This window comes from Rhipicephalus microplus, chromosome 3 (assembly GCF_043290135.1).
Source record: "Rhipicephalus microplus isolate Deutch F79 chromosome 3, USDA_Rmic, whole genome shotgun sequence".
Classification (NCBI taxonomy): domain Eukaryota; kingdom Metazoa; phylum Arthropoda; class Arachnida; order Ixodida; family Ixodidae; genus Rhipicephalus; species Rhipicephalus microplus.
The window spans coordinates 161078640-161104449 of NC_134702.1; the positions used below are offsets into that span (position 1 = coordinate 161078640).

Sequence of the window (25810 nt, forward strand, 5' to 3'; positions counted from 1 at the left end):
TGAACTTGAATCAAATGGGCGTGGTGATGTGTCTTCGCCCCCATGCATAGAGTTTCACACAATAATACCTAGAGGGGAATCTGGCGCTAGTGTCGACGCAGGCACCTTCAGCGGCGCTTGTACCTCAATTGGAATTCTGGGAAGTACAGGCTTCGGATCTGCTTCGGATGGCTCACGTTCTTGAGATTCGTGACGCTTGTTTGATAAGCGTAAAACAAAGTGATATAAAGTTTTGTCTAATTGAAACTTGTTTATTTTTGTACGCAAACTTTAATTTGAGAGGTTTTTGTGACTAGGCAGTAGAAGTGAAACCTGGACAAATTTAACCACCAAGGTATGCTCAAACGACCAGTGTTGCTCTGATTTTGCGTTTCAGATTTGGCATCAAGATGTAATGAATTATTCTTTACAACATTTCAAAACAAACATTCTTGTTTAGCCCTGGAAGGTACGCAATATTTATTTATGGAAATAACAGCGCAGTATTGAGTGAGGAACATTTAGGCTTTAGACTGCTGTGATGCCAGGTGCGTCTGTTCAAGTGGTCTGCCCCAAACACACCTCTAGTTTTGTTGTGAAGTCGAGTCAGAAGAACGTTATGGTGCATCTACTTCGCGTCGCCGTCATTTTGCAGTTCATTTCAGAGTATTGGCGATACGCATAAACAACAAACGTGAACTTGATTTAATATCCCGCACTGGCATGGGACGCAACATCTATTCGCAGCAGTAAGTGGAATATGCTTGGCTTAAACTGTCGAACATGGCTCATACAGCTCCAGCGTTGCAGTAAATTCAGAGGCGTAGCGGTTTTCAGCTTCTTCGAATAACAAATGCGCAGCTTCAGTCCTTTGCACCCATTCCACTACGCGAAAATTGAAACTGAAACTGCAGAAAAAGATCCGTAGACAATTTTCTGGCTAACGCGATCCAATTTGAAGCCTGTACTTCCCATAATTCTCATTAGGGTACATGATCGCAGTGCCAGATTCCTCTCAAGGTATTATTGTATGAAACTCTATGCACCCACGCTATATTCACAGACATCAGCAGACGCCTGTTGCCTTACTAGGTATAGTCCTCTGACCATTTACTGCGTTGAAGGTATTGACAACATGAAGCTAGTTTTCATCGCTGGGCCAACCATGTTCCCTTACGCCAGCATTTTGCAAATGAACGTCAGAATATATGCCATAGCTGCCAGCTTTGCTTCGAAAGGCATTGCAATTTGTCGCTATCACATTCATTGCTTAACACATTTGACAATAAGTAGTAAACTCTGAACATCTTTACTGCACACCAGTAGTTTTTATTTGTTTTTATTTACATATACCAAAATCTCCATAACGAATATTTATCACGGTGAGAATGTATGATGGTGAAAATAAAGGCAGCAAAACAAAAAAGGGCACCGTACATCGCTTCCGAATAAAATCGAAAACAACAAATAAATTGATTATGAAGATACATTATTTGTGCTATTGCGCATAAATATACACAATCTCTAAGAAACATCAAGTACAAAATAAAAGTTGGCAAAAACAATATATTATACCAAAGAGGTCATATTGCAGATTAGAAAGTAATTAATTAGTAAGGTTATTCCATTCAATCACAGTCCTTGGAAAGAATAAATGTTTGAAACAATTGATTTTGTACGCGAGTTGGGTAATTGTTAAGTGAAGCCGATGTTTTGTGGCACACCCAGAAAAAAAGTTTTATGTCAAAATATGACTAGTGTAAGGTTTATTGAAAATCTGATATTTCAGTTTTAATCGGAAGACAGGATTGCGTTTCTTAAGTGCCAGAAAGTTTGCTTGTTCTAGAAGTTCAGTGCAGATGTCAGTGCTTAGTGTACACATTAGCCAAATCAGATATGGTGTCTGCATACTTCTATAGCTTGATGCCTTGGAGTGGTGGCTGTGGTAATAAAAAACGGTTATTACTATTTTTAAAAAGAAATGTGCGAATAGGGCAAGTCGGAAGGACCCGCCTTTCACAAACACTTGGAGGGAACGCCCATCCGGGATCTTCGTAGCTGGCGCGGCCGCCGGAGCTCTAATCATCAATGCATTTTAGGCTTGTAGGAAAGAGCGGGCGAAAATGACAGATTCTTGGTCTTTTAGAGAGAGGGGGGGGATTCAATGTAACTTTGCTTTTTGTGTGCAGTTACGGCATCATTCTGCGATATACTTAATCTTTTGAAGAACTGTGTTTAGAATTCTAGTAATAGGTTGTCGGTGAGAGATTAACCAAGCTCGAACTAGGCGCGTCTGTGGATGCCTTATCTCTGCTCTAATATTTTCAAGCTGAAAAACTACTGCTGTGCTAGTTAGCTGAGGTGGCAACACGACCGCTTCCGCAGCAGAAATTGAGCAGTTGGTTGTACAAATGAAATAACAGCTATAGGCAGGCATATATCCACCATTGTAACTCAGTTAAACGTAGAGTGCGCACATCAAATTTATAAGGTACATTCCGATCCTATCATAAAGGAAGGTTGCTTTTAGGGGCGAACAATCTTAGGGTGTGAATCGTTTACTCCTCTGCATTAGTATGTTGCAGTAGCTTCTATTTAGTGCTGATATATTAATTGGGACACAAATTTGTATGGTTCCTTCTGCGCACCCTCAGTGTGCAGAAGGAACCATCCACGTCGTCGTGTGCATGTAATGTTCCTAAGAATATACTTGATCAAACGCCCTGGCAGCTGAAGAATTGGCCTTGCTGTCGAGAAAACTTCGGCATGTTCATTACGTGTGTGCAATACACTATACGGTTAGATATGCCAAAGACAACTGTTCCTACATGAGTTGTCCCGCCGCGTAGACTCTGTAGGGCATGGCTGCGAGGGTGTCTTGATGAAACCATCGGCTGGGACACGCGTAGCTGTAGAAGTCCATGCAGGGGTCAATGGTCTCGTCCAGCTTCCCTCCCAGGTACTCGCCCTGCCAGCGACACATCGTCGAGCGGCAGCCGTCCACCTGGCGGATGTACTCGGGCTCGCCTGTGCCCGCGCCGGCGGCATCCTGTTGGCGGTTCTCGACCGATGGACCAGCATACCGTGACCCGCCCTTGCGAACGCGTGCAGCGCCAGATCGCACGAGGGACTCAGTGCGCTGCGGATTCCTGTGGTTCAGCACGCCAAGAGGTTTGCAAAAGTTGATTCATTGTGACATAACATCGTAAACAGGCTGCTATTGGTGATGACAGCAAATGAATATGCTCTTTTTGCCACCCAGAAGTTTTTGAAGCAATTAACTGGGATTGAGAGGCAGCGGCATCGGGTCGAATTTGAGTGGTATACCTTTATATTTTATTATGAAATCTCTAATCAAAGATACGGCAAGCGTGCGTGCGTGAGACTATGCATTAATAAATGCAGTACGTGGCGTCAACCAATCTCTCATTGTGTGCTGCTGTGCACTTAGGACGTTCTTTACAAGCATTCTTTCTGTGAATATCCAATTAATCCATTTCTTTAGGTTAATAAATCTCATTTTGCGTGGAAGTATAGAACCGCACTTCGGCAATAGGCGTAATCGAACGTTGTTTGCACTGAGATTTGGTGGTTGATTGCTGCTGACCCATAACGAAAGAATCAATTCGTCATCAACATACGCCGCCCCTGGCGTGCGTATGTTTTCCTACGAATAAGTAGTGGTCCCTTCGCTACCGCACAAAATGGTGTAGCTGAATGTGCAGTGGGCTCGTCGAATATACACTCTCTGCACAAATTCTAATTTCTCTGCGTATAAGCTTGCACTGGGACTGCTCTGGCAATCCGCGCAGACCTGCCATTTTTTCTTCTTTAATTCACTGGCTCTTTGCGTACTCCAACAAATTGTAGACAAAAAAATGGTAGATCCCACGTTAAGTTAAAATCGGTGATATGCGAAGCACGAAAGAAAAATGTTGATATGTTACTTTAAATGAAAAATGTTGATATGTTACTTTAAAATCAACAGAACGTTACGAAGTGAAAGTAAATGTTGTCGTACATAATTTCCGTGCCATAATTGTCAAGTTTGGATGCCTCGTTTACCTTCGTCATCTATTGACGGCACGTGATACCAAATTTAGTATACGTGGAGCTAGAAAAGCGGCCGTGAGCACGCTATGAGCGTGGTATGTTGTGACGTTCCTACAAGACACGCCTGTCAGGATTATCGTGTTTGCCAGCCATATATTTTGTCATCCATTGACGTCACGTAACACCAAATTTGGTATGTGTGGAGCTAGCAAAACGGAGGCGAGCACATCAGGAAGGGCCTAATATACTCCAATGTAGCGTTGACACGCTCGCACGCTGGGCACAGCCACGCTACGTTAGCAAAAAGCGAGCATTCTCTAGTTTTACGCCAAGTGCGACGGTAACCAGGTGCGACGGCCCGACGGCAACCAGCGCGAAATTCGCTCCGAAGCATTACCCAGACTGCACTGCGTCTGCCTCTTCTCCTGACATAGGGACGCCGGACGCGCTGAAACGCGCATGCGTCAAAGCAACGCAGCGCGGCCGGCGCCTGCGCATATATGGCAGGACTGGTGCCTGGCGTGGCATTTAATGCGGGCGTGACGCGACAAAACGAACGCCAGCGCGCACGTGCACCAGGTCACGTCGAAGTATATTGGCGCCATGACTGTTACATGTAGTTATGCTCCCACATGACACGCATCTCATGATTATCATGTTTGCACCAGTCACGTACCTTCGTCCTCCATTGACGTCACGTAATACTAAATTTGGTATATGTGACGCTAGCGAAACAGCCGCGGGCGCATCATGAGCGTGTAACGTAGTCACGTTGTTACATGACACGCATGTCACGATTTTCATGTTAGGGTCTGTCGCTTGTGTTCGCCATGCAAATGACGCTTATACCATACCAGTTTTTCAACATGTCATGTGAACGAAACAACCGCAAAAGCTGCAGGACCAAGAAATGTAAATCATGACATTCATGACGTGAATGTCATGATTTTCATGTTATGATTAGTCAAATATGTTTTTGATAGAGTCATGTTATGCCGGATCAAGTTTGGTATCGATGCAATTATTGAAACAGCCAAGAGAGCTAGAAGTCATAGGCGGCTAAATAGATAGATAGATTGATAGATAGATAGATAGATAGATAGACAGACAGATAGATAGATAGATAGATAGATAGATAGATAGATAGATAGATAGATAGATAGACAGATAGATAGATAGATAGATAGATAGATAGATAGATAGATAGATAGATAGATAGATAGATAGATAGATAGATAGATAAATCAAATTCGCCGAAGTTCACTAAGAAATGTTTCGCATTGTAAAAGAAAGTGGGACACTCACTTCTGCTGCCCGACGCCGCTATGGTGGTCCTCACTGTTCGCCGAGACTGGCACCGCAAGGTCAGTGTCCCCGTCAGCCACAGACAAACGGTGCCCGTGCACCGCCAACTGCGGTACGGCACCACTGGCGTCCCGCCTCGATGACGTCGCCATCATGGAAGAGATGACGAGGATGCCGGCGATGGCTGCAACCGTCCAGAGGTACGAGCGGGAACCAATGGCGGCTGACACGTGCTCTGAAAAGGTAGACGCCTTGCGTGGCGGCTCGTCAGCTCGCGCAGGGCAGAGAGCCTCTTCCTCGGCCATTCCGTGCGACATCCTGTGAAGTAAGCAACCCGAAACGTCTAATTCATGTGTTCAGAAAGGCGACTCCTAGACCATACATACACAAGGCTTTTCCAACATAAGTGTCTTTCCCCATGGGGCATCATATTTCCTAGTATTGTGCTCAAGTTGCCTCTTGCGTGCCATGATTCCTACTCAAGACAGGCTTCCTTCAAAAATAGGCTTCAAATAACGCACCTTACAAAGATAGCAGGGGGAAAACTCGAAGGTCTGATTATGCAAGACACATCCACATCATTATTAAGTGATGCTAAGTGATCTGACTGCTAACACTCACCTTCACTTTAATTCTGAAACTGTTGGCAGCGCTGCTCCGAATGCTACGCACCGACCAGGCGGGTGTCACTTCTTCTTCGCTGCACGAGATCTTCTGCGCGTGAACTGCCAGTACATCTGCCGGGCTCGTATATACCCTCCAGAGTCTAGCGCGTCAAATTTGCGTCAAAAAAAAGAAGGTCGTAATGCGTCCATTTGTGCTTCATTTTGTTAGAGATTGTTATATGGGTGTAATGAAATTTTTATTCGGAAATCACTCACTTTATATTTTTTTCTAACAAACATCGCTTCTCAATCTGGAAATACTCTTGCAATAAGACATTCACTGTATCCATTTCGTGCGAACGAAAAGCTAAATTTTTTTTTTACCCTCAGATTGCTGGTGGTCGAATGAGCCGTCGACAATGCTAGTGCCTTTCAGGAGTATGATAATGAAGACACGCTAAAACGTATATATAGGCTTCAATTCAACAAAATGTAGAGCTACTTGCTCTTCGTTGGCTATTAGCTGACAGGCGGAAGTTACGTCCACAAACGCGTGCAGAATCCCCCCCCCCCCCGCCCCCTTTTTTTTCCTTGAGGCGGGCTGCCGTACCAGCCGCACTCTTTTTTTTTCTTCATAAAAGCCTGGTTCTGCTGAAGTGGCTGCAAGACAGATGCTTTTAAAGCAGCAGCTACTAAATTTATGATTCCACCTGAAAACAACCCAAACACTCTGTTCGGAGACATTGGTGCTCTCGGCGCCAGCGCGTAGTGAACCAGTATGCAGTTCGCGCCTCTGGTTATGGTGGTACAAATGGTTCCCATGGAAGCGCGTTTCGTGCTCCATGCGCCGTCTAAGCGTTTCGCTGAAGTACTACTGCTAGAGTACTCAAGACACAGTAGACTTAAGCATGACCATATGCGGGATATCGGCCAGTCCCATATTTTTTTTTTCACCAGAACGATGAGTATCGAACGCTCGAGTACTAACTACCATCACTGTTACGTTGACAAAGCCTACAAAATCATTTAAATTATCAGACTCATTAATAGAAGTGGAGCATTTCATGGCTACTGCAAACATGCTGCGCGTTTTCATCCTCGTAATCTATCTATCTATCTATCTATCTATCTATCTATCTATCTATCTATCTATCTATCTATCTATCTATCTATCTATCTATCTATCTATCTATCTATCTATCTATCTATCTATCTATCTATCTATCTATCTGCCAGCGTATGAGTGCTCGCGTGATCCCCTCTATAACTTGGGGTCACCGGGAGAAAAGTAGTAAAAAAAGGTAAGAGTGTTTGACGAATATATCCGTATTGTCATGACACAAATAACGTGAAAATGCTATCGTGTAGGCTGTGAAATCGTTCATTCTAGAGACGTGTGGCCCATACCCGTATACTATGTGCCACAATATGCTTCTATGCGCCACAGGTGATTGAGGGTGTATATCTCACCAGAAATGACAAAAACCGACTTTCGTAATTTATATTCGAGGGCATTAAGAAAAACGGACATCGGCAGCTTTGGCCGGACAAATGCAAAAAAAAAACACATAGGAATCTCAGCGTGAGTCGAACTCGAGCGTTCTGCGTGGAAATCACCGCAGAGAAATCTATCACAGAGCCACGCCAGATCTCAAAACTACTTTGAAAAATGACCGTATGCAGGCGTAATGTTGATGGAATATCTATCATTGTAGGAGTGCTGGCTATCTGAAGTAATAAATGTGCTCTCATTATGCAAGCATCACGACGGGATAACGTCGATTGTATACCCAAGTGCCAAACACCGAAGTTAGTTTGCGTAGTCGTAGCCAGATCTACCATCCTCACAAGCAATAGAGCTACACATTAGTTTACAGCTTTGGACACCCATGTTGCTGTCGGCATTGTAACGCAACTATGAATGAATCGTTCCATAAAGAATATGCGACTGTTCCACATATGCCTATACATCAAAAATTCTACATATCTTTCTTACTTTCCTTCCATAACGCTTCTCTCATTATAAAAGTTAAACCACAATTACCTACTCTCTTTTCGATTTGCATAACATCAATTCTCATAATACGTGAGATCTGCAGAATCGCGTTTACAGATCCTCTCATTGTTCATTATAGCTACTTATGTTCCTTTATTGCGCCAGTATCATTTTTACGTTACCTTTTTTATCTTGCTAAAGAAGTTTTTACATAAGCATGACTTCTTATTATTACATCGTTCAGTAAAGTTCCACCAATGTGCATTAGTACTTCCTGAGCACCTTTTTCTTCAAACCATTTCTTCCAGTGTTTTTATTGCCGTATGCGTTGCCTGTTCCTATGATTTTATGGGGGCTCTCACCCCGTAAAGCTCCCCTTTAAAATAACTTTGTCTGACAGCTTCTTTGTTTATTTGAAAGATGAACAAATATTGATTAGAATACAGCTGAACAAGAGGCTCCAAGGACGCAACAGGCACAAGAGGCTCGAGGAGCGTGGAATGACGTTGGTGACGTACGCTGCAGTGCTATTGAAATGTAGGCGTGAACTCGTCGGCGAGAACGCAGCACCATCGCAGGACTAATGTGTAATAAATTTTCTGTTGTGCTGACGCAGCTCAGAGATGGTGACATGACTTCGAGATAGAAGGTGAGATGAATGGAATAAGCCATTTTCTGTGTTTGCAGTTGCAGACATGCAGTTCCCTCTCTATAAGAGTTCGACTGTTTAGGAAGTGTAATAACGTCAAGCGTCTTAAATCAGTTACATCGCCAAGATGGATTATACAGTGGTTCTGGGGGCATCATAGTGCTATTTCGTTGCTTGACTTTGCTTTGCAGTAGTTCTGTCTCAATCTGCACTGTTTAATCACTCTTCGCGACGTTAGAGACCAACGCCAGCTATTTTTAGAGGTCAATGGGTCTCGATGAAATTCGCTGGGTACGTTATTTGCACGTTTGCGCCGTTCACGTTAAATTGCATGCTTGAGAGTTACAAAGATTCTTTTGAAATGAATTGAAAGCTTGCCTCCAAACGCCACTTTGCTTGCCAGAATTAACGGCAACATTGTGTGTGTGACGTTAGGTGTTACTGCAGTGTCTAGAAAAACACTGCGTAGTATGCTGAGCGCGGGCGAGGAGATGGCTCCGTCGCTGATGACTTCCGGTGGCGCACGCCTGGTGCGCTGCTATGCGAGTGGGTGGATCTGCGTTCAATCCGCGCGCTCCGCAAGCGCTGCGAAGGTTTCAGTAGGCCGAGTCGCGCGAGGCCAACTTTTATTGTTTCCGTATTTTCGGAAAGTTCCTCAAAAGACGCTTTATTGTACAATACCTACGTGACTGCCTTCACAGTACTTGTATTTAGCTATGTGAAATGAAGATAATTATGTAACTATGCCTCGCCGTTGGCTACCGTCCAATAGAAACACAACGCACACACACACGTACACATTGACAGTGACCACAAATATTTGAAAGTTTTGTTTTGTTCTTGAGAGCAAGAATTATTACAGAAGATCCAAAAACCCTTACCTCACAGCCTGAATTCTACCAGAATTCTGGTGAAAACAAAGAATGACCACATACCAATCACTTATCTGACATTAATGCTGAATGAGACTCACTATCTTGTTTCGGTGGGAATCCGACGGTGAAATCAGGAAAAAATATGACTGAAATTGAAAGCGATACTGTCGATTTGTTTTAAAGAGTGATACCTACATTAATCTAAATGGCTGTTCTTGTTGATGACGAATAATCAGCCTAGTGAGAATTTCCCCAATTAAACCATGAAAAATTGGACATAGCTTACATCACCTATTCAAAACTTGAAATATAGACATGCCTTACGGTAATAATGCTGTCACTAAATCACCAAGCTGATGTGCTTCACCATGCACACCATAAAAAAAGTGGATCTGCTCCTTTCAATTTTCTTAATATGGCCCTAGAGAGAGAGAGAGAGAGGAGAGAGATAAATAGAGAGGAAAGGCAGGGAGGTTAACCAAGCTTAGCTTGGTTGGCTACCCTACACTTTGGGGGGGGGGGGAAGGAGAATAACATAACGGTAAGAGATAGAAAAGAAGAAGAGTAAGAAATAGAAGCATGAATAGTCAGCTCGATACTACACAACACGGTCTCGCACAGTTCTTCACAAGCTGTCGTGAAGTCTGGTGGTCCTTAAAAAGTACAAGAGGGCTTTCGTGGCTTTGCGCGCATGGGAAGCCGTCGGCGAAGGTTCCAGGATCTTCTCTTCTGTAAGCGGCCATGAATCCGGCTGACAGAGCTTGGCTTCCATAATACGTCGTTCGGTCTGGTATGCTGGGCAATGACATAGAATGTGCTCAAGCGTTTCCTCGCAGGCGCAGATGTTGCATGCCGAAGTGCTTGCCATTACAAGGAGACGAGAGTACGAATTTGTAAATGCCACGCCCAAGCTCATGCGACACAGTAAAGTTTCAGCGCATCGTGGGAGCCCGGATGGCAAACGAAGTTGCAAGTTTGGGTCGATCGAATACAGGTGCGTCTTGGAGAAACCCTGCGTATTCCATTGTAGGAGAGATATACGGCGAGCGAGTGATTGTAGTAGCCTTGCAGCGTCCGTTCTCAAGAGTGGTATGGGCGTGTGCTGGTCTTGTTCATGAGCCGATCGAACAGCTTCATCCGCGTGGTCATTGCCGACGATTACGCAATGACTCGGCAACCACTGAAATACAATATCGTGACCTTCCTTGAGCGCTTCGTGGTAGTCGTTCCTTATCTGATATACTGATTGTTCGTGTAACCCGTGCTGCATAACGAGCCGTAGTGACTGTAAGGCTGACCTGGAGTCGCAAAAGATGGCCCATTGGTTAGGTTGCTGCCGAAGAATGTACTTTATTGCACCTTGAAGTGCTACGAGCTCTGCTGCTGTCGATGTCGTGGTGTGAGAAAACTTGTACTGAAGCAACACATTTTCAGATGAAAGAACCACTGCTCCTGTAGAGCTGTTGGAATAAGTGGAGCCATCGGTATAGACATGTATGCGGTCGAAGTACCTTTCGTCCAACAGACGCAAAGTCAATTGCTTCAGGGCTAGCATTGACATGGGTGCCTTCTTAAGGATTCCAGGAACTGATAAGCGCACGTCAGGTAGACAAAGACTCCATAGTGCAGCTGCTGGATGCATCGCAAGATTGAAGCCAGGCAGTAGTATGTCCTGATGTTTTGTCACAATACCGCAGTACGGAGAATGGGGCCTCCGAGCTGTCAAACACGCTAAATGATGCGACGGTAGCCGTGATGAATGCCGAATGTGCGGTCTCAGCGTCTCGACAATGATATGCGTTGTGAGCGGTTGTTCTTGTGCAATAACAATAATAGTTGACACTGTCGATGAGCATCTTGAAAGGCCAAGGCATGTCCGAAGTGCTTGGGCCTAATATGGCCCTAAGTCACCTATATGACAATACGGCCAAATTCATTATGTACCAACCAGTCTCAATACTTTCCTCACAATTTCACTGACCCGCTTATAAGAGAGTCCAGTATGATATTGATAAAACACTGTTCAACACACCATCCCAACGCTAGTATGCCTAAAACAAAAGAATCCGTGTTTAAATTGTCATCCCGACTATGTTTGGTCACTGGTAAGTGCTTGAATTACGTATAGGTAGATCTAGACCTAATAACAATGATAAAAAACAATTCCAGAGGGTCGCAAACACTGCAGGCATCAAATGTAAAGCAGCTTATTTACAGATCATTGAGCACAACAAAACAAACCAGGTCCTACAGAATACGTTCTTTGCGTTAGTGGCAGAGGCGTAATTTAGGGAGTTTTTGCCGCTGTATTCGACCTTCTCTTTCCTTGTTCAGGCCTCTAACGAAAAACCAGAGCCTTAACAAGACATGAAACTTGATCACTGAAGACAGGCTTTCGTTTTTATGGCTTGAACAGCCAAGTTGCGGCAGTGGGAGCGAACGCAGGCACCTCGCAAAATCGAGCAAGCTCTCCTCATGAAGAATGTTTTTGCTAAATAAGACTGTGGATTCGCCCTCAATCAGTTTCACTTCACTGGATAGGGCAGAACTACGATAAATACGTCCACCATTGTCAAAATTAGCCGTGAAGTGAGAGCTCTCATTCACGCTTACGTCACTTGAAATCACGCAAAGGGAAGATGCACATTGTGGGCATGCGTTTTTTGCAATTGTTTTTCTCACCACATAGCCGGCAGCATAGTAAACGAAGGCAGCATTGCTTTTCTTTTCTACATACTCGGCATGATCACTTTTGAATAAAACACTGTCGATAGCCTGTTCAACCTCACCAACCTTTCTATGGTCAAATAAGTGATCAATAACGTTAAAACGTGGTGCTGCCTTAGTACCAGACTGTGATAAAGGTGCTTCACTTAACAGTGCTTTGGTAACATCTGGTGAGCAGTTTGTTCCTCTCGGTGTTTTGGCCAGGTTATAGAATGACATTAAGGTAACAATAATAAGATACTGTAACACGGTAGGATTTTCATTACAACCTGATGCCTGCCTTATGATGCCAAAAAGATTTTCTAGTTTGTCTTGACTTAGACGTGACGTGAAGAAGTAGTTGTAACAAACAGTGGTAGTAAGATAAGATAGCAGGCCTAATACCCTTGTCACACGTGACAACTTAAGCGTACTTTGAGCGAGTGTACTTGCGCTTACGAAGTGTCGTTTTCGTAGTTCGCTGCTACACGAGAAAGCGAAGTGTACTTTGGAAATGATGGCAGTGGCGATCGACGGATTTGAAGCACAACGTGTATTTGTTATTTTTGTGCCTGTGTCTAACCTTCGGACCACGTTGTCTTTGTTGAAGTAGCACTTGGGGCGAATGCCATCTTAAATGATTAGAGAACATCTCACCTACACATGTGCAATTGTACCCGAAAGTGAACAACGCGACAGGCACAGCCATTGCTGTGCCTGTGCTGCCGCATCCTCCTAGCGGACGTGGCCGCAAACATTTCGACAATGAAAGCAGTGAGGTTATTGTTGTATTTTATGACTTGTTTTATGCATAACAGTATCAACCATAACAAAAACAATGGTTTAGATATAGTATGAGCGTCGTTTTAGGCAACAGCGTCTTTCTACACAAGCCACTGGTGCCGAGGCTACACACTTCATCGCAGCCGTAGCAGTGAAGTGAGGTTGGGGAACGAACTTGCCGGCAAGTGTACTTTGCAGCGAGTGGCACTAAACTTGCTCGTGTGACAGCGCGCAAATGACACTCGTGGCTGTACTCGCTCAAAGTGCACGTAAGTTGCTATGTGTGACAGGGGTACAACGTATTTCTGATCGTAACCCTTTCTTCACAAGCTGTGTTGTCGGTAGGGAATCCTCCACCAGCTGATTTTGCGTATTTCTCCGATGCATCTAGATGATCTAGAAAATCTTCTATAAACTTTTTATCTGCCTGACCAGGCTACAGTGCGTTTGCACTCGTACTTGAGGCCTTTATTTGAATAAACCAATTAATTCGCTTGATGAATTCATCTCTTGGTTGCACACTTGTGTACACGGAATCTATATGCTTCCTATGCAAATATGGCCTTTTGATCACTTGATCTCCGAAAAGTTGGAACGCTAAATCTGCTCTCAATTTTTCGAAAGCATTTGGCTTCACGTCTACATTCGTTATGTTCGGTGTAGCTTTCAGTATAACATTTTCACGGTCCCGATCCCAAGCTGTTTCGATAATGCAATTATGAACGTGGCCAGACAGAGTCAGGTAATCCTTGGATAAAAAAATCATTGCGCATATTTTTCAGAAGATACGGAGAGTCTGAGACTAGGAAAAGCTGTCTTTTGGGGTCCAGAGGGTGCTTCGTGCTGCTCTTGAGATGATTAGCAGAATATAATAAAACATATCGTTTGTACATTAACCAAGTACAAAATGATGCGAAAACAGAGCTTTTGAAAAGCCAGCGTCAGATGGATACTATGTATGTTTAACTACAGAATTTTAATGTAGTGTAATAGAGAAGCACATTTAATCACTGCAGCAGGAGTGCATGACATTTCAGATTTTGACTATATTGGTAAGAAAAAAATACACTATTCTTTGTCAGAACTTCTTTTCATACACATAACTTCTTTCATACACATACAATTCATACACATTTTAAGCGTCTCTACAATCAGAGGTGCATAAAATCGGGAGAGCTTCTTGGATGACTACACGCAGAATTCGAGTAACTAAACCATTGCTTTTAAGCTATCCACTTCCTGGCTAACATTAATAATAAGTGAATGATGTTAATAATTTGCTCATAACGTATGCCAAAAATCTGCCACATGCTTCTGATCCAGCTGGCGCCGTCATAAGTCATGGAGTCGACCTACAAGCCTGCTTGTTCAGCCAAAATAGTGCATTCGACTATGATTTTTGCAAGTGTGGCTGCCTTCACATTGCCTCTTGGGGCAAAGACGCCAAATATTTGTGTCCAACTCTCTAAAGAAATGGGTGAGACCAATGGTTATGTTGGATTACAATGTTCATAGTGTTATGTTTTTGACAGTAAATTCTTTTTGAAAGAACTTACCCGTGCAGGCTTGAAACAGCACAACCATCTCATGGTCTGCAGGCACACCCTTGTAGTTACTGGTTGTGTAGTCCCCAAGATCCCCAAAGCCTTCGATATCACGTGAATTGTTAAAGAAAGCACATTACACCTCATGCCGCAGGTAGGCTGTGAAAATGCAGCAAATAAAATACAATCTTGCTTTTCAACGTGCATTAGAGAAATAATGTGAAGTTAGAACGATCTAACGGTAGTAATAGTGCGGAAATCACCAGCTGCCTTCACTTTGAGATGTCCCGAGAGTTTAATCTCGTCCACAAGCAGGCCCCCATGATGACTGAAAGCGTCCATGCTTTTGGTCTTTTTGCTTAAAGCCGCAAAAATTCTAGCGTTCAGACCAAAGCCACCTTTGATTCGTTGCAGATACTTGTGGAAGCAACTTCGTCCAGGCAAAACCATAATACTTTTCTTGCGAATATGTTCGTAGAGCTTTAAGCTCCGCATTCTTATTAGCAAGCATTCAAGAACCCATTCATCATCATAGGTCATGCCTTGTAGAGTCTTTCGTCTTGCAGCCATAAAAAAAGTTCTCACAGTTAGCTGTTGTTTCTTCGGGGGTGACTGTATTTTTTCCTCTAGAGCTTCTTCACTCAGTGCATTGTTTGCTCCTTTATTTGAGTCACTTGCTGCTGAATATTGGCCAGGCGTTTCCATGTCTTTCTCAAAGCACGAGAAAGATTCTTGCATATAGTTTTCTCAGGGCACGGATCTGTCGTCTTTTTTCTCCTGGACATGTTGTTCTGTGATAGCCTTTGTAAAGTTTTGCAATAAAAGCACGACTTTGCTTTTCTATCTGTAGTCAGCAAGGCCTTTTCTGCAAGGTACAAACCTTTGTATGAAGTGCACATGCCTGCAACAGTTATCATGCCACATCCATTGCAGAGGTCAGGCAGATCAACTTCCTTGATCAGTGCCTCTGCCTCATGGTGGGCTGTGAGCACGTACCTTTTTTTTTCCTTTCCTGGGAAGTGAAATGTGGAAGCTACAGTGTCGCGCTCTCCTAAAGGTTTTAAAAAAGTCGCCATCCTTTCGATGAAAAGGTTTGAGAAGCCGCCTGCTTCGGTTTCGTAACAGACATAAGTTACAGTGCTACTTGACGCCACAGGCAACTTCATCCAGGTCACCGGAATCAGAATTTCGTCGAATGGGTGTCGAGAATTCCTAGGGCATGGCGATAGCGGTGTTTCTCCGCCGTTACGAACTGGTCCTGTAGCAAGGTATGTCTGTTCGGAATGGGAACGCTGGAGTTCCTCAAATGCACCCCCATGCGCGACGCAATGAGAGTCAACCTACGTATTACCATCGTCAACTGCAGAGCATGACCCGGGGAACGTCAAGTCGACATTTCGATTCCGTTTTTAGGTGCCGGTCTTAGATCACAGAGATTCCGAACTTTTATTTGACTGTATTCCTAGGTACAAGATGTGTTGGGTAATTTTCGAACACTGTAGGGACAGCATCGGGCTTCAGGTGTGGCTTTTCTCGGGCGATTTCGTTCACGACACCGTTCACCGTAATCTGAAAAGATCGTTCGATGCAGTCACTCTCAAGATGTCGTTAGCAAACGACAGCCTTCGGCGTCAGCCTTCTGCCTGCCCTCTTAATCCTGCTTTCGCTTTCTGCAAGGCGTGCTGCGTCCGTCGGTGCGGTGAAAAAAGAGAACCTTTCCTCGCTCAACCGATAATGGCTTTGACGCAGAGGCACAAAACATTCATTTTATTTGCATTGCCGCTTAGCCTTCAACATCTCAGTATGTTTCTGCCCAAATTTGGGGTCATCTAACTGCAGAATACAACAGAGAACAGCTGTCAAACACTTATCTTACTCGTAGCGAGGCACCGGCAGCAAATGGACAAGAAGACTTCTTCGCACGTTCAGGCATCCACTCGACTCGCAGTGCCGCTTGCGGCAACTTCGCTCAGTCATCACGTGTGGGACCGCCCTCCCTCGTACAAAATTCGCGCGCTCAGAACACTACGCATTATTTCTCTAGATACTGTAGTTTTACCTGGCCGAAGTGACGGAAATGATGTCCCACTGCAGCGTCTGCTCGTCTCCTGTGGATTTTGTGGTTTTGACCGGCGCTTACTCAATTGAGAGTGTGATTCCCTTTTTCGTGTTGGTGGGCGTGCGATAGGCGGCAAGTACTGTTGCGTTGCGACCCGCAAACGATTCGCCATATATTCACCATAACAGCGTAATCGTTAGCAGGCAGAAACTAGGATGGCATTGACAGGTAGTGCCATCTGGCGGCCATCATGCGCAATCAGGCAGGTTCGGGCCAGCACATGCGTTATGCGTAGAGAAGCTCACTCGGTGGAGTTTCTGTTTAGGTGTTGTGGTTTTTCACTGATTTAAAACTATTTACGAATTTGTCCACCATTTAAGTTATGGGCGCGTTACAAGAGTGTCTAGGGAACACGAAAGCGCCATTATCGTGACCTGCTCATAAAATCACCGGAGTTGTCCTTCAATTCCGCTGCTTGAAATGAAATCAATAACGTTTAGTGGACCAAAGTGAAATAGTGAGCGTTTCCTGATTTCCAAGGCACATACCTGCTAGGAGCTCCTCGGCACATACCCGCGAGGCTTTTTATGAACACCTTCGTCATTTTTGCAGCACTGCAGTTGAGTAGAGGTGCTTACTCGCCACGCCGTGCAGGTCAGATGGCTAAAATACTCGGCTGCGGGCCCGCAGGTCGCGGGATTGAATTCCGACTGCGGCGACTGCATTTTCGATGGAGGCGAAAGTGCTGTAGGCCCTTGGACTCAGATTTGGGTACACGATTTGGGTACCAGGTGGTTGAAATTTTCAGAGCTCTCCACTACGGCGTCTCATATTTATATAGTGGTTCTAGGACTCGAATCCCCACAGATCCATCAAATCAACAAATCATTAATTTTGTTCCGAACAACTGGATATTTACATTTCAGATCAGGACGCCGTCGCAGAAGCTCCTATTTCTGCTTTTAGGAGCCAATATTCTTAAGGTTTGACCGCACATATCTGTTGCAGCGCGTCATCCCGTGACTTTTACGTGAGAAGCATCTTATGAGCGAGCTTGACCCGGTGGCGTCTGTACTCCACTGTGCATGCACATCCTCTCCTCCTCTATCCTCTCCTACGCCCCCCCCCCTCATCTCCCTTAGCAACGCCGATGCAGGCAGCATTTGCTGGAGAGTTTAAATGTAGTGAACTTCGGCAATATGAGCGTATCTATCTATCTATCTATCTATCTATCTATCTATCTATCTATCTATCTATCTATCTATCTATCTATCTATCTATCTATCTATCTATCTATCTATCTATCTATCTATCTATCTATCTATCTATCTATCTATCTATCTATCTATCTATCTATCTATCTATCTATCTATCTATCTAGCCACCTACCGCTTTCAGCTCTCCCGTCCGTTTCGATAATGGTATCGATACCAAACTTGGTATGGCATAAAATGACTTAATGAAGAACTTATCTGACTTGTCATAACATGAAAATCATGATTTGTTTGCCAAGAATGTCATGATTTACATTTCATGGTCCTGCAGCTCTTGTGGTGGTTTAGTTCACACGGCATGTTGAAAAACTGATATGGTATGGCATGATTGCATGATGAACACAACCGACAGACCCTAACATGAAAATTATGACATGCGTGCCATGTAACAACATGACTACATGCCACTCTCACGATGCACTCGAGGGCGTTTCGCTAGCATCACATGTACCAAATTTGGTATTACAGTACGTGAATGAATGACGAAGGTATGTGACTGGTGCAAACATTATAGTCATGAGATACATGTCATGTAACAACATGACTACACCCCACGCTCATGATGCGCTGGCGGCCGTTTCACTAGCTTCACTTATACCAAATTATGGGGTGTTACCAGTATTATGTGACGTGAATGATTTAATTGATTGATATGTTAGATTTAACGTCCCAAAACCACCTTATGTTTATGAGAGACGCCGTAGTGGAGGGCTACGGAAATTTAGACCACCTGGGGTTCTTTAACGTGCACCCAAATCTGAGCACATGGGCCTACAACATTTCCGCCTTCATCGGAAATGTACGGGAGGTGAATGGATGACGAAGGTATCATACTGGTGCAAACATGATAAACATGAGATAGTGTAATGTAACAACATTGACTACATGCAACGCTCACGATGTGCTCGTGGCCATTTTCGCTAGCTTCGCATATGCCAAGTTTGGTATTACGTGACGCCAATGAATGACGAAGGTGTGTGACTGGTGCAAATATGATAATCATGAGATGCGTGTCATGTTAACACAGGAGTACATGTCACAGTCAAGGTGCCAATACATGTCGACGTCACGTGATGGGCGTGCTCGCCGGCGTTCATTTCGTCGCGTCACGCCGGCGTTGCCAAGCCAGGCGCCCGGCGTGACATATACTCGTAGGTGCGCGCCGCGCTGCGTTGCTTTGACGCATGCGCGTTTCAGCGCGTCCGGCGTCCCTCTGTCACGAAAAGAGGGAGACGCAGTGTTGTCTAGGTCACGCATCCGCGCGAAATGCAGCATGTCGCATTTCACGTCTGTTGCCGCCGGGCCGCGCCGACGGACGCTGGTCACGCCTGGCGTCAAACTATAGGGTGCTCCAGTTTTGCTAACATAGCGTCTCTGTGCCCAGCGTGCGCGCGCGTCAACGCTACATTGGAATATACTGGTCCCTTCATGATGCGCTGGCGGCCGTTTTGCTAGCTCCACATATACCAAGACGTCAATGGAGGACGAAATATATGACTGGTGGAAACTTGATAGTCCTGACACGCGTCTCATGTAGGATTATGACAACATACCGCGCTCAAAGCGTGCTCGCGGCCGTTTTGCTAGCTCCACATATACTAAATTTGGTATTACGTGACGTGAATAGATGACGAAGGTAAACGACACATCCAAATATGATAGTCATGACACAGAAGTCATGTAGGCATCATTTACCTCCACGTTGTAACGTTGTGCTGCTTCTAAAGTGACATATGATCATTTCTCATTCGTGCTTCGCATATCATCGATTCCCACTGTACGTGAGATCTGCCAATTTTTGGTCTTTTTTTTCCTTAAGAAGAAGGCACGGCGCTGCGTCAAAAAGCTACGCGCTGATGCGCGGTGTGACGGGTACGTGTGGCCAAGCCTTCAGGCTCGCACGATGCCCTTTGTCACTGTCTTTATCGGCCCCCTCGTCCGTCGGTCTACAACCATAAATCGTTCATGAGCGTACTCTGTAAAGAGCGCATAAACCGCCCTCTGTTCTTCCAACAACCCATGAATATGTGCGTGCCTCTGTTCGTCTGTGCATCTGTCCACCCGTACTTCTGTCAATCCGAGCATTCATCCGTCCGTGTATCTATTTGTCCATCTCTGTATATCTTCATCCTCTCCATGTATCTGTCCGTCCATTCTATAAATATTCGGTGACTTGAACGTTGACACCATGAACCTTAAAATCTTGCTTCACTTCATTATCATCATTGACTGTGTGAATGGGCCACCGATATTTCATTCAGCGACGCGTTACACCTGGAACCACTGCCAAGGATGCTCCATCAAAAAAAAAACGCAGGTACTTTTTGGCCAAGCACCAGTCGCTAATTGGCAGGCTTTAAATAAACTGTTGTCCATCCCACCATCCATCTGTTGCGTAGTGGCTGGAGCTTGCTAGGTGAGCATGTTGTCCCTGTGGCGCTATGATATGGGTCACAGATGTGTTGTTGAAGAAAAACCCAAGTGTTCTTGAGTTTGGGGATTTTTTAGCAACCTCAAAGTTTGGAAAATAGTATCGATATTCAGATTATAAACGCTTCTAAGAATGCCCTAACTTATTTGAAAACAAAGACCTGCTATTTGATCGTTTGGATGCTGAAGAACATTCAAGGCCACGAGTAAATCAATGATCACCAACATTTACATCTTTTCTTGTCGTTTGAAGAGGCCACGAAATAAAGTGGCTCCTCATCATGCTCGTTTGTGGGGTAGGCCACAGCCTTCGTCTTTAAAGAGAATAGTCCTGATTTCCAAAAATTTATTTACACTATTCACAACAAACAAAAGTTTCACTACATTTCAGCAATAAAAGGTACATAAACATCGGCACATTCATAAGCGACAAAAATATTACTAATGCCGCAGCAGGTTTGCCAGGTTCAAGTGGGGTGCCGCAACCATCGTGGCACGAGCACCAGGCCGTACCACGACCTCTTCAGACCCGGCTCGCATGCACCATGCGGTCGTGCGCTCTGGCTACAAAGAAGGCAAAGACAGTTGGATCTGTGGAAATCGACTGACTCGGAACTTTGATAAACAGTTGTGGACACAATAAGAAGACAGTAGAACGAAAAGAAATGTGTTTTTGTGGTCATGAGCGCATGGGTACGAGTGGCGTTTTCTGTGTTTAAATAATAATAATAATAATAATAATAATAATAATAATAATAATAATAATAATAATAATAATAATAATAATAATAATAATAATAATAATAATAATGATAATAGTTGGGGTTCTACGTCCCAGAACTTTGATTAGATATTGAGAGATGCCGTAAAGGAGGGACTCTCAAATTTTGACTCTCTGTTCCTCCACATGCACTGACATCGCAGAGCACATGGGCCTCGACCATTCTGTTCGCGCTTTTCAAATATCTGGCTTACTACTCAAGGCCAGAGCTGTGCATCATGGCTTCTTGCTGCTCAGTATATATTAGGGGTGAAGCTCCTTAAGCCGTCAGTCGTGCGTCCGCGGTGTATGTAGTAGCGGTAGTAGTAGTCGTCGTGGTAGTAGTTGCGCGTCGTGATACTTCGTAGCCACTTCCACAGCCGGACTAGAGGAGCGGCATGCGCGCACTCATTTGAATTGAGGATGGAGCCCACGCACGTTAATCAAAAATAAAAAGGTATGTCTCTGAATAATTACATACAAAGACGAGTATCGGTGACTTAATCTGCAATACAATTAGCCTTTAATTTGATGCTTACTAAGAAAAAATTGTACCAGAAGGACTTACTATGAGCACTGTCTGGATGCCACGTTAAACTCGCTGGGCATAACCTCTTTGGTTTTAGCAAGGTTTAGCGAGCGTTGGGCCGCATTGCCATGAACTAGAGGCGGTGAAAGGTGAGAACTAGACACGAAGCGCAGGCCGTAAGAAAGTGCGCGCGTGCCGCCTCTCGTTTAGTCATTAGAATTCCTGCTGGATGGCGGTACTTCTATATGATGAATATATGACGAAAAGATGCGAAATAGTGGTACTTGGAGTGTTCACGAGATAGACGGACGGAGAGACAGACAGGTGCACGGATTGACGGAAAGATGAACGTATTGATGAACGGACGCACAGATTGACGGAAAGATGCACGGAAGAATGTACGGACGAACAGCAGGGCGCGTGGGCGTATGGATGCACGAACAGACGGACGGATGGAAAGTTGCACAGATGGACGCACTGATGAACAGAAGCAAGAACAAACGGACGGACAGCAGCGCAGACGGACTGACAGATGCTTCGCCCCACTCATCTTCATGTACTCTCTGGATATGCTGTGAATTTTTGACCTGCTGATTGATGTTGTCCGCGGCTGGGCGTGACCACGTGCTGTTGAGTAAATTCGTTTTCTCTTTGGAACTGTCACATGTACTTTGATATTGTTTTTTGTAGCAGTAACATTTATAGAATATGGTGTTGGTCTATTTGACTGTGGTAGCTTTCAAACCATTTTCTAAAGGTTATGAAGCTCGTGCGCTGGTGGTTATACACTGCCCTAATTAAACTGCCCTTGGGATTAACTTCTTGATAACTGAGCGTTGGATAAAGTTCTCAGAATAATTGATACTGGGTCTCATATTACTGCGATAGCAACTATATTGGCACGTGGCATTGTGAGCAACCACCACGCCTTGTGAGCAAGTTGTGAGCGACCACCACGCCTTGTGTGGCTAGCCACCTTGAAGGACCCTTCAGGTTGCTTCGCACGATGGAGCCTGAGACTTCAAGAATATGACATTGCCGTCGTTTACAAGTCCGGCAAGAAACACTCCGACGCCAACTGTCTGTCTCGTGCGCCTGCCGAGCAACCCCCGCCCGACGACCCGGATGACGACTACTTCTTGGGAACGATAACTGCCGACGACTTCGCTGAACGACAGCGGGCCGACCCGGAACTTAAGGCCTAATAGAATACCTCAAAGGCAGGACCACCGAAGTCCCGAAGGTATACAAGCGCGCACTGGCGTCGTTCTTCCTGCGAGACGGTCTTCTCCAAAAGAAAAAATGCCGCCATATCCACGAAGTGAATGATGATGAGTGGGCGAAGCTCCGGAGGTAAACCTGGTAAACCACGAATCCTCCGTACATTTTGCCCACTCGATTTTATTGCAACGCTCCCCCTAGCGTACGTCGCCGCACTATATCGAACGATGACACGCGCCATATGTGGCATCATTCCTATTTTATAACACCTCGCATCTTTCATAATCAACTACACGTACCGCCGTCTAGTTTATAACATCTTGCATCTTTTGGACGGACGGACTGATGGATGAATGGATGGACGGACGGATGGACGGATGGATATGGCTGTACCCTTTAGATCGGGCGGTGGCTAGCGTAATACTTAGAACTGAACGAGAGGTGGCTACACATACAGGGGACGCACAGCCCACGCCTTAAGGAGCTTCGCTCCTAAAATTTCTCGCCGCTCCGAGCCAAGTACCTCCTTGTGGTGCCTTCAGCTCTGCGGCCAGAACTCCTGCAGGCCCTGCACGACGATCTCACGGCAGGACACCTCGGTGTTTCCCGCACGCTCGCGAGGATACAAGAAAGGTACTACTCGCCACGTCTTACCACCGACGTCACTCGTTGTGTGAGGACATGCCGAGACTGTCAGCGACGCAAGACACCACCGACAAGGCCAGAAGGACATCTGCAGCCAATTGAACCACCTCGCTGATCATTCCAGCAGATTGGTATTGACCTACTGGGGCCGTTCACGACGTCGGCTTTTGGAAACAAGTGGATCGTGGTAGCTACCGACTACCTCACCAGCTACGCCGAGACAAAAGCCCTGCCAAAAGGCAGTACATCTGAGGTAGCTAAGTTCTTCGTCGAAGATATCGTCCAGCGTCACGGCGCTCCGGAGGTCCTCATTACCGACGGAGGAACGGCATTTACTGCTTACCTAACTCTTAGCAATCTTGGCATACAGCCAGACAAACCACCGCCGGACGACAGCGTACCACCCACAAACCAACGGCCTCACCGAGCGGCTAAACAAGACGATCGCAGACATGCTGTCAATGTACGTCGATGTTGAACACAAGACGTGGGACGCCATCCTTCCGTATGTGACCTTCGTATACAACACGGCGGTGCAGGAGACGATGCAGATATCTCCATGCAAATTGGTCTAGGGAAGGAGCCCGGCAACGACGCTCGATGCCATGTTACCCAGCGTCACCGACGAAGAAAACCTCAATGTGAGTGAGTACCTTCAACGCGCCGAAGAAGCATGACAACTCGCGCGTCTCCGCATCAAGAATCAACAAACGAACGACAGCCACCATAACAATCTTCGACGATGCTTCGTGGAATACCAGCCTGGTGAACGTGTTTGGGTGTGGACGCCAATACGCCGACGTGGACTCAGTGAAAAGCTTCTGCGACGGTACTTCGGACCGTACAGGGTGGTTCGACGTCTCGGCCCACTTGATTACGAGGTTGTCCCCGACGGCATCACGAACTCTCAACGACGCCGATCGTGACCTGAAGTCGTCCATGTCGCGCGCCTCAAGCCGTTTCATGCGCGTTAACAAACTGAAAATGTGTTTTTTTGTATTATTATTGTGTCGTAATTTATTCATTGTAATTTCTTGCATTATTGTTGTACCTTCATCTTTAGTTAAAGCATATGGACGATGCCTTTTTCAGAAGGGGGCAATGCCACGTTTCATTTCTCAAGTTTTGTTATCGCCCCAAAACACTACACAATTCTCAGCGCAAAACGCACGTGCAGTTTTCGAGAAGCTTCAGGGCTGTAGTAGATCATTACGATAAGATCATGCCCATTCCGCGAACTGTACAGATTATTCTGGAACACTCGTCACCGCCAGCGATAACGCTAGAACATTCCATGGCAAGAGTTTAAATGCCGACGCACTTCGCCGCTTGTCAGTGTTGATCGACGGCTGACGCTACGTTCGCCGCTATCAGTGCAAGCCTGCTACTGTGATCCGGCTTTCTGTTTACCGGGCACAGGTTCGCCCAAATGAACAGTTTAATCGTCAACGTACTCTCTGCTTCTTCGTCGACGTCACAACCCCGTGACAATATTGACACTTTTCGCTGAATTTCGCCGCCAGCGTTGGCGTCACTGGCGCTCACCGTATATATATATGTACATATATATATATATATATATATATATATATATATATATATATATATATATATATATATATATATATATATATATATATATATATATATATATATATATATGTGACGCTACAATGAATGGGTGGCGTATGAGCCAGGCCACGTCGCCAATTCATCATAGCGTCACATATATATATATATATATATATATATATATATATATATATATATATATATATATATATATATATATATATATATATATATATATATATATATATATATATATATATATATATATATATATTACAATGTAAATGGTATCAGCGTCGAAAGCGCTATCAACATCGGTACAGAAGCAGCAAGAGCTAGCCGGATGTACGGGCAGCGTCGCAGCAGCAACCAGGCAGTCTTAGCTCGTGCCTCGCGCCAACGTGTCGATGTCGCTGCAGTAGTGGGCATTCCTCTTCACTACACTTCGTCCCCCGTCGGAAAAGGAGCCATCCTGGCGATTCACGGTGAACAGAGTACGAGCGGATCGTAATAATATTTCAGCCGCTGTACGTGAACAGTTTTACGTCCCCGAAAGCGCTGGTCTGTGGGTGACGCAACGGGTTCGACGATGTAGTTAACTGGTGAAGTCTGCGAGACAATGCGGTAGGGTCCCTGGTATTTTGAAAAAAAACTTCGAAGAAAGGTCTGCAGGCACAGCGGAAAGCCAAAGCCACACAAGAGTGTCCGGAACAAAGTTAGGGTACGGGTCTTTATCGTCACGCCGAGAATTTTGTCTCCATTGGTCGATGGTTGTGAACGACTGGGCAAGCTTACGGCATTCCTCGGCGCGGCGGGCAGCTTCAG

At 45.0% G+C, this 25810-nt stretch overlaps 1 protein-coding gene across 2 annotated transcripts in view; it reads right to left on the bottom strand.

Moving 5' to 3' along the window:
* Positions 1–25810, bottom strand: part of LOC142803983 (uncharacterized) — a 58776-nt gene that overhangs the window by 19933 nt on the left and 13033 nt on the right. Inside the window, exons 1-3 of one of the 2 annotated variants that reach the window (XM_075890392.1) lie at positions 5959–6030; positions 5338–5655; positions 2808–3128 (exon numbers count right to left, since the gene is read on the bottom strand). In XM_075890392.1, the coding sequence (XP_075746507.1) occupies positions 2808–3128; positions 5338–5654 (638 nt within the window). In that variant the 5' untranslated portion in view covers position 5655; positions 5959–6030. Of the gene's footprint in view, positions 1–2807; positions 3129–5337; positions 5656–5958; positions 6031–25810 lie in introns of those variants that run through there. The other variant, XM_075890390.1, reaches the window with a different exon arrangement.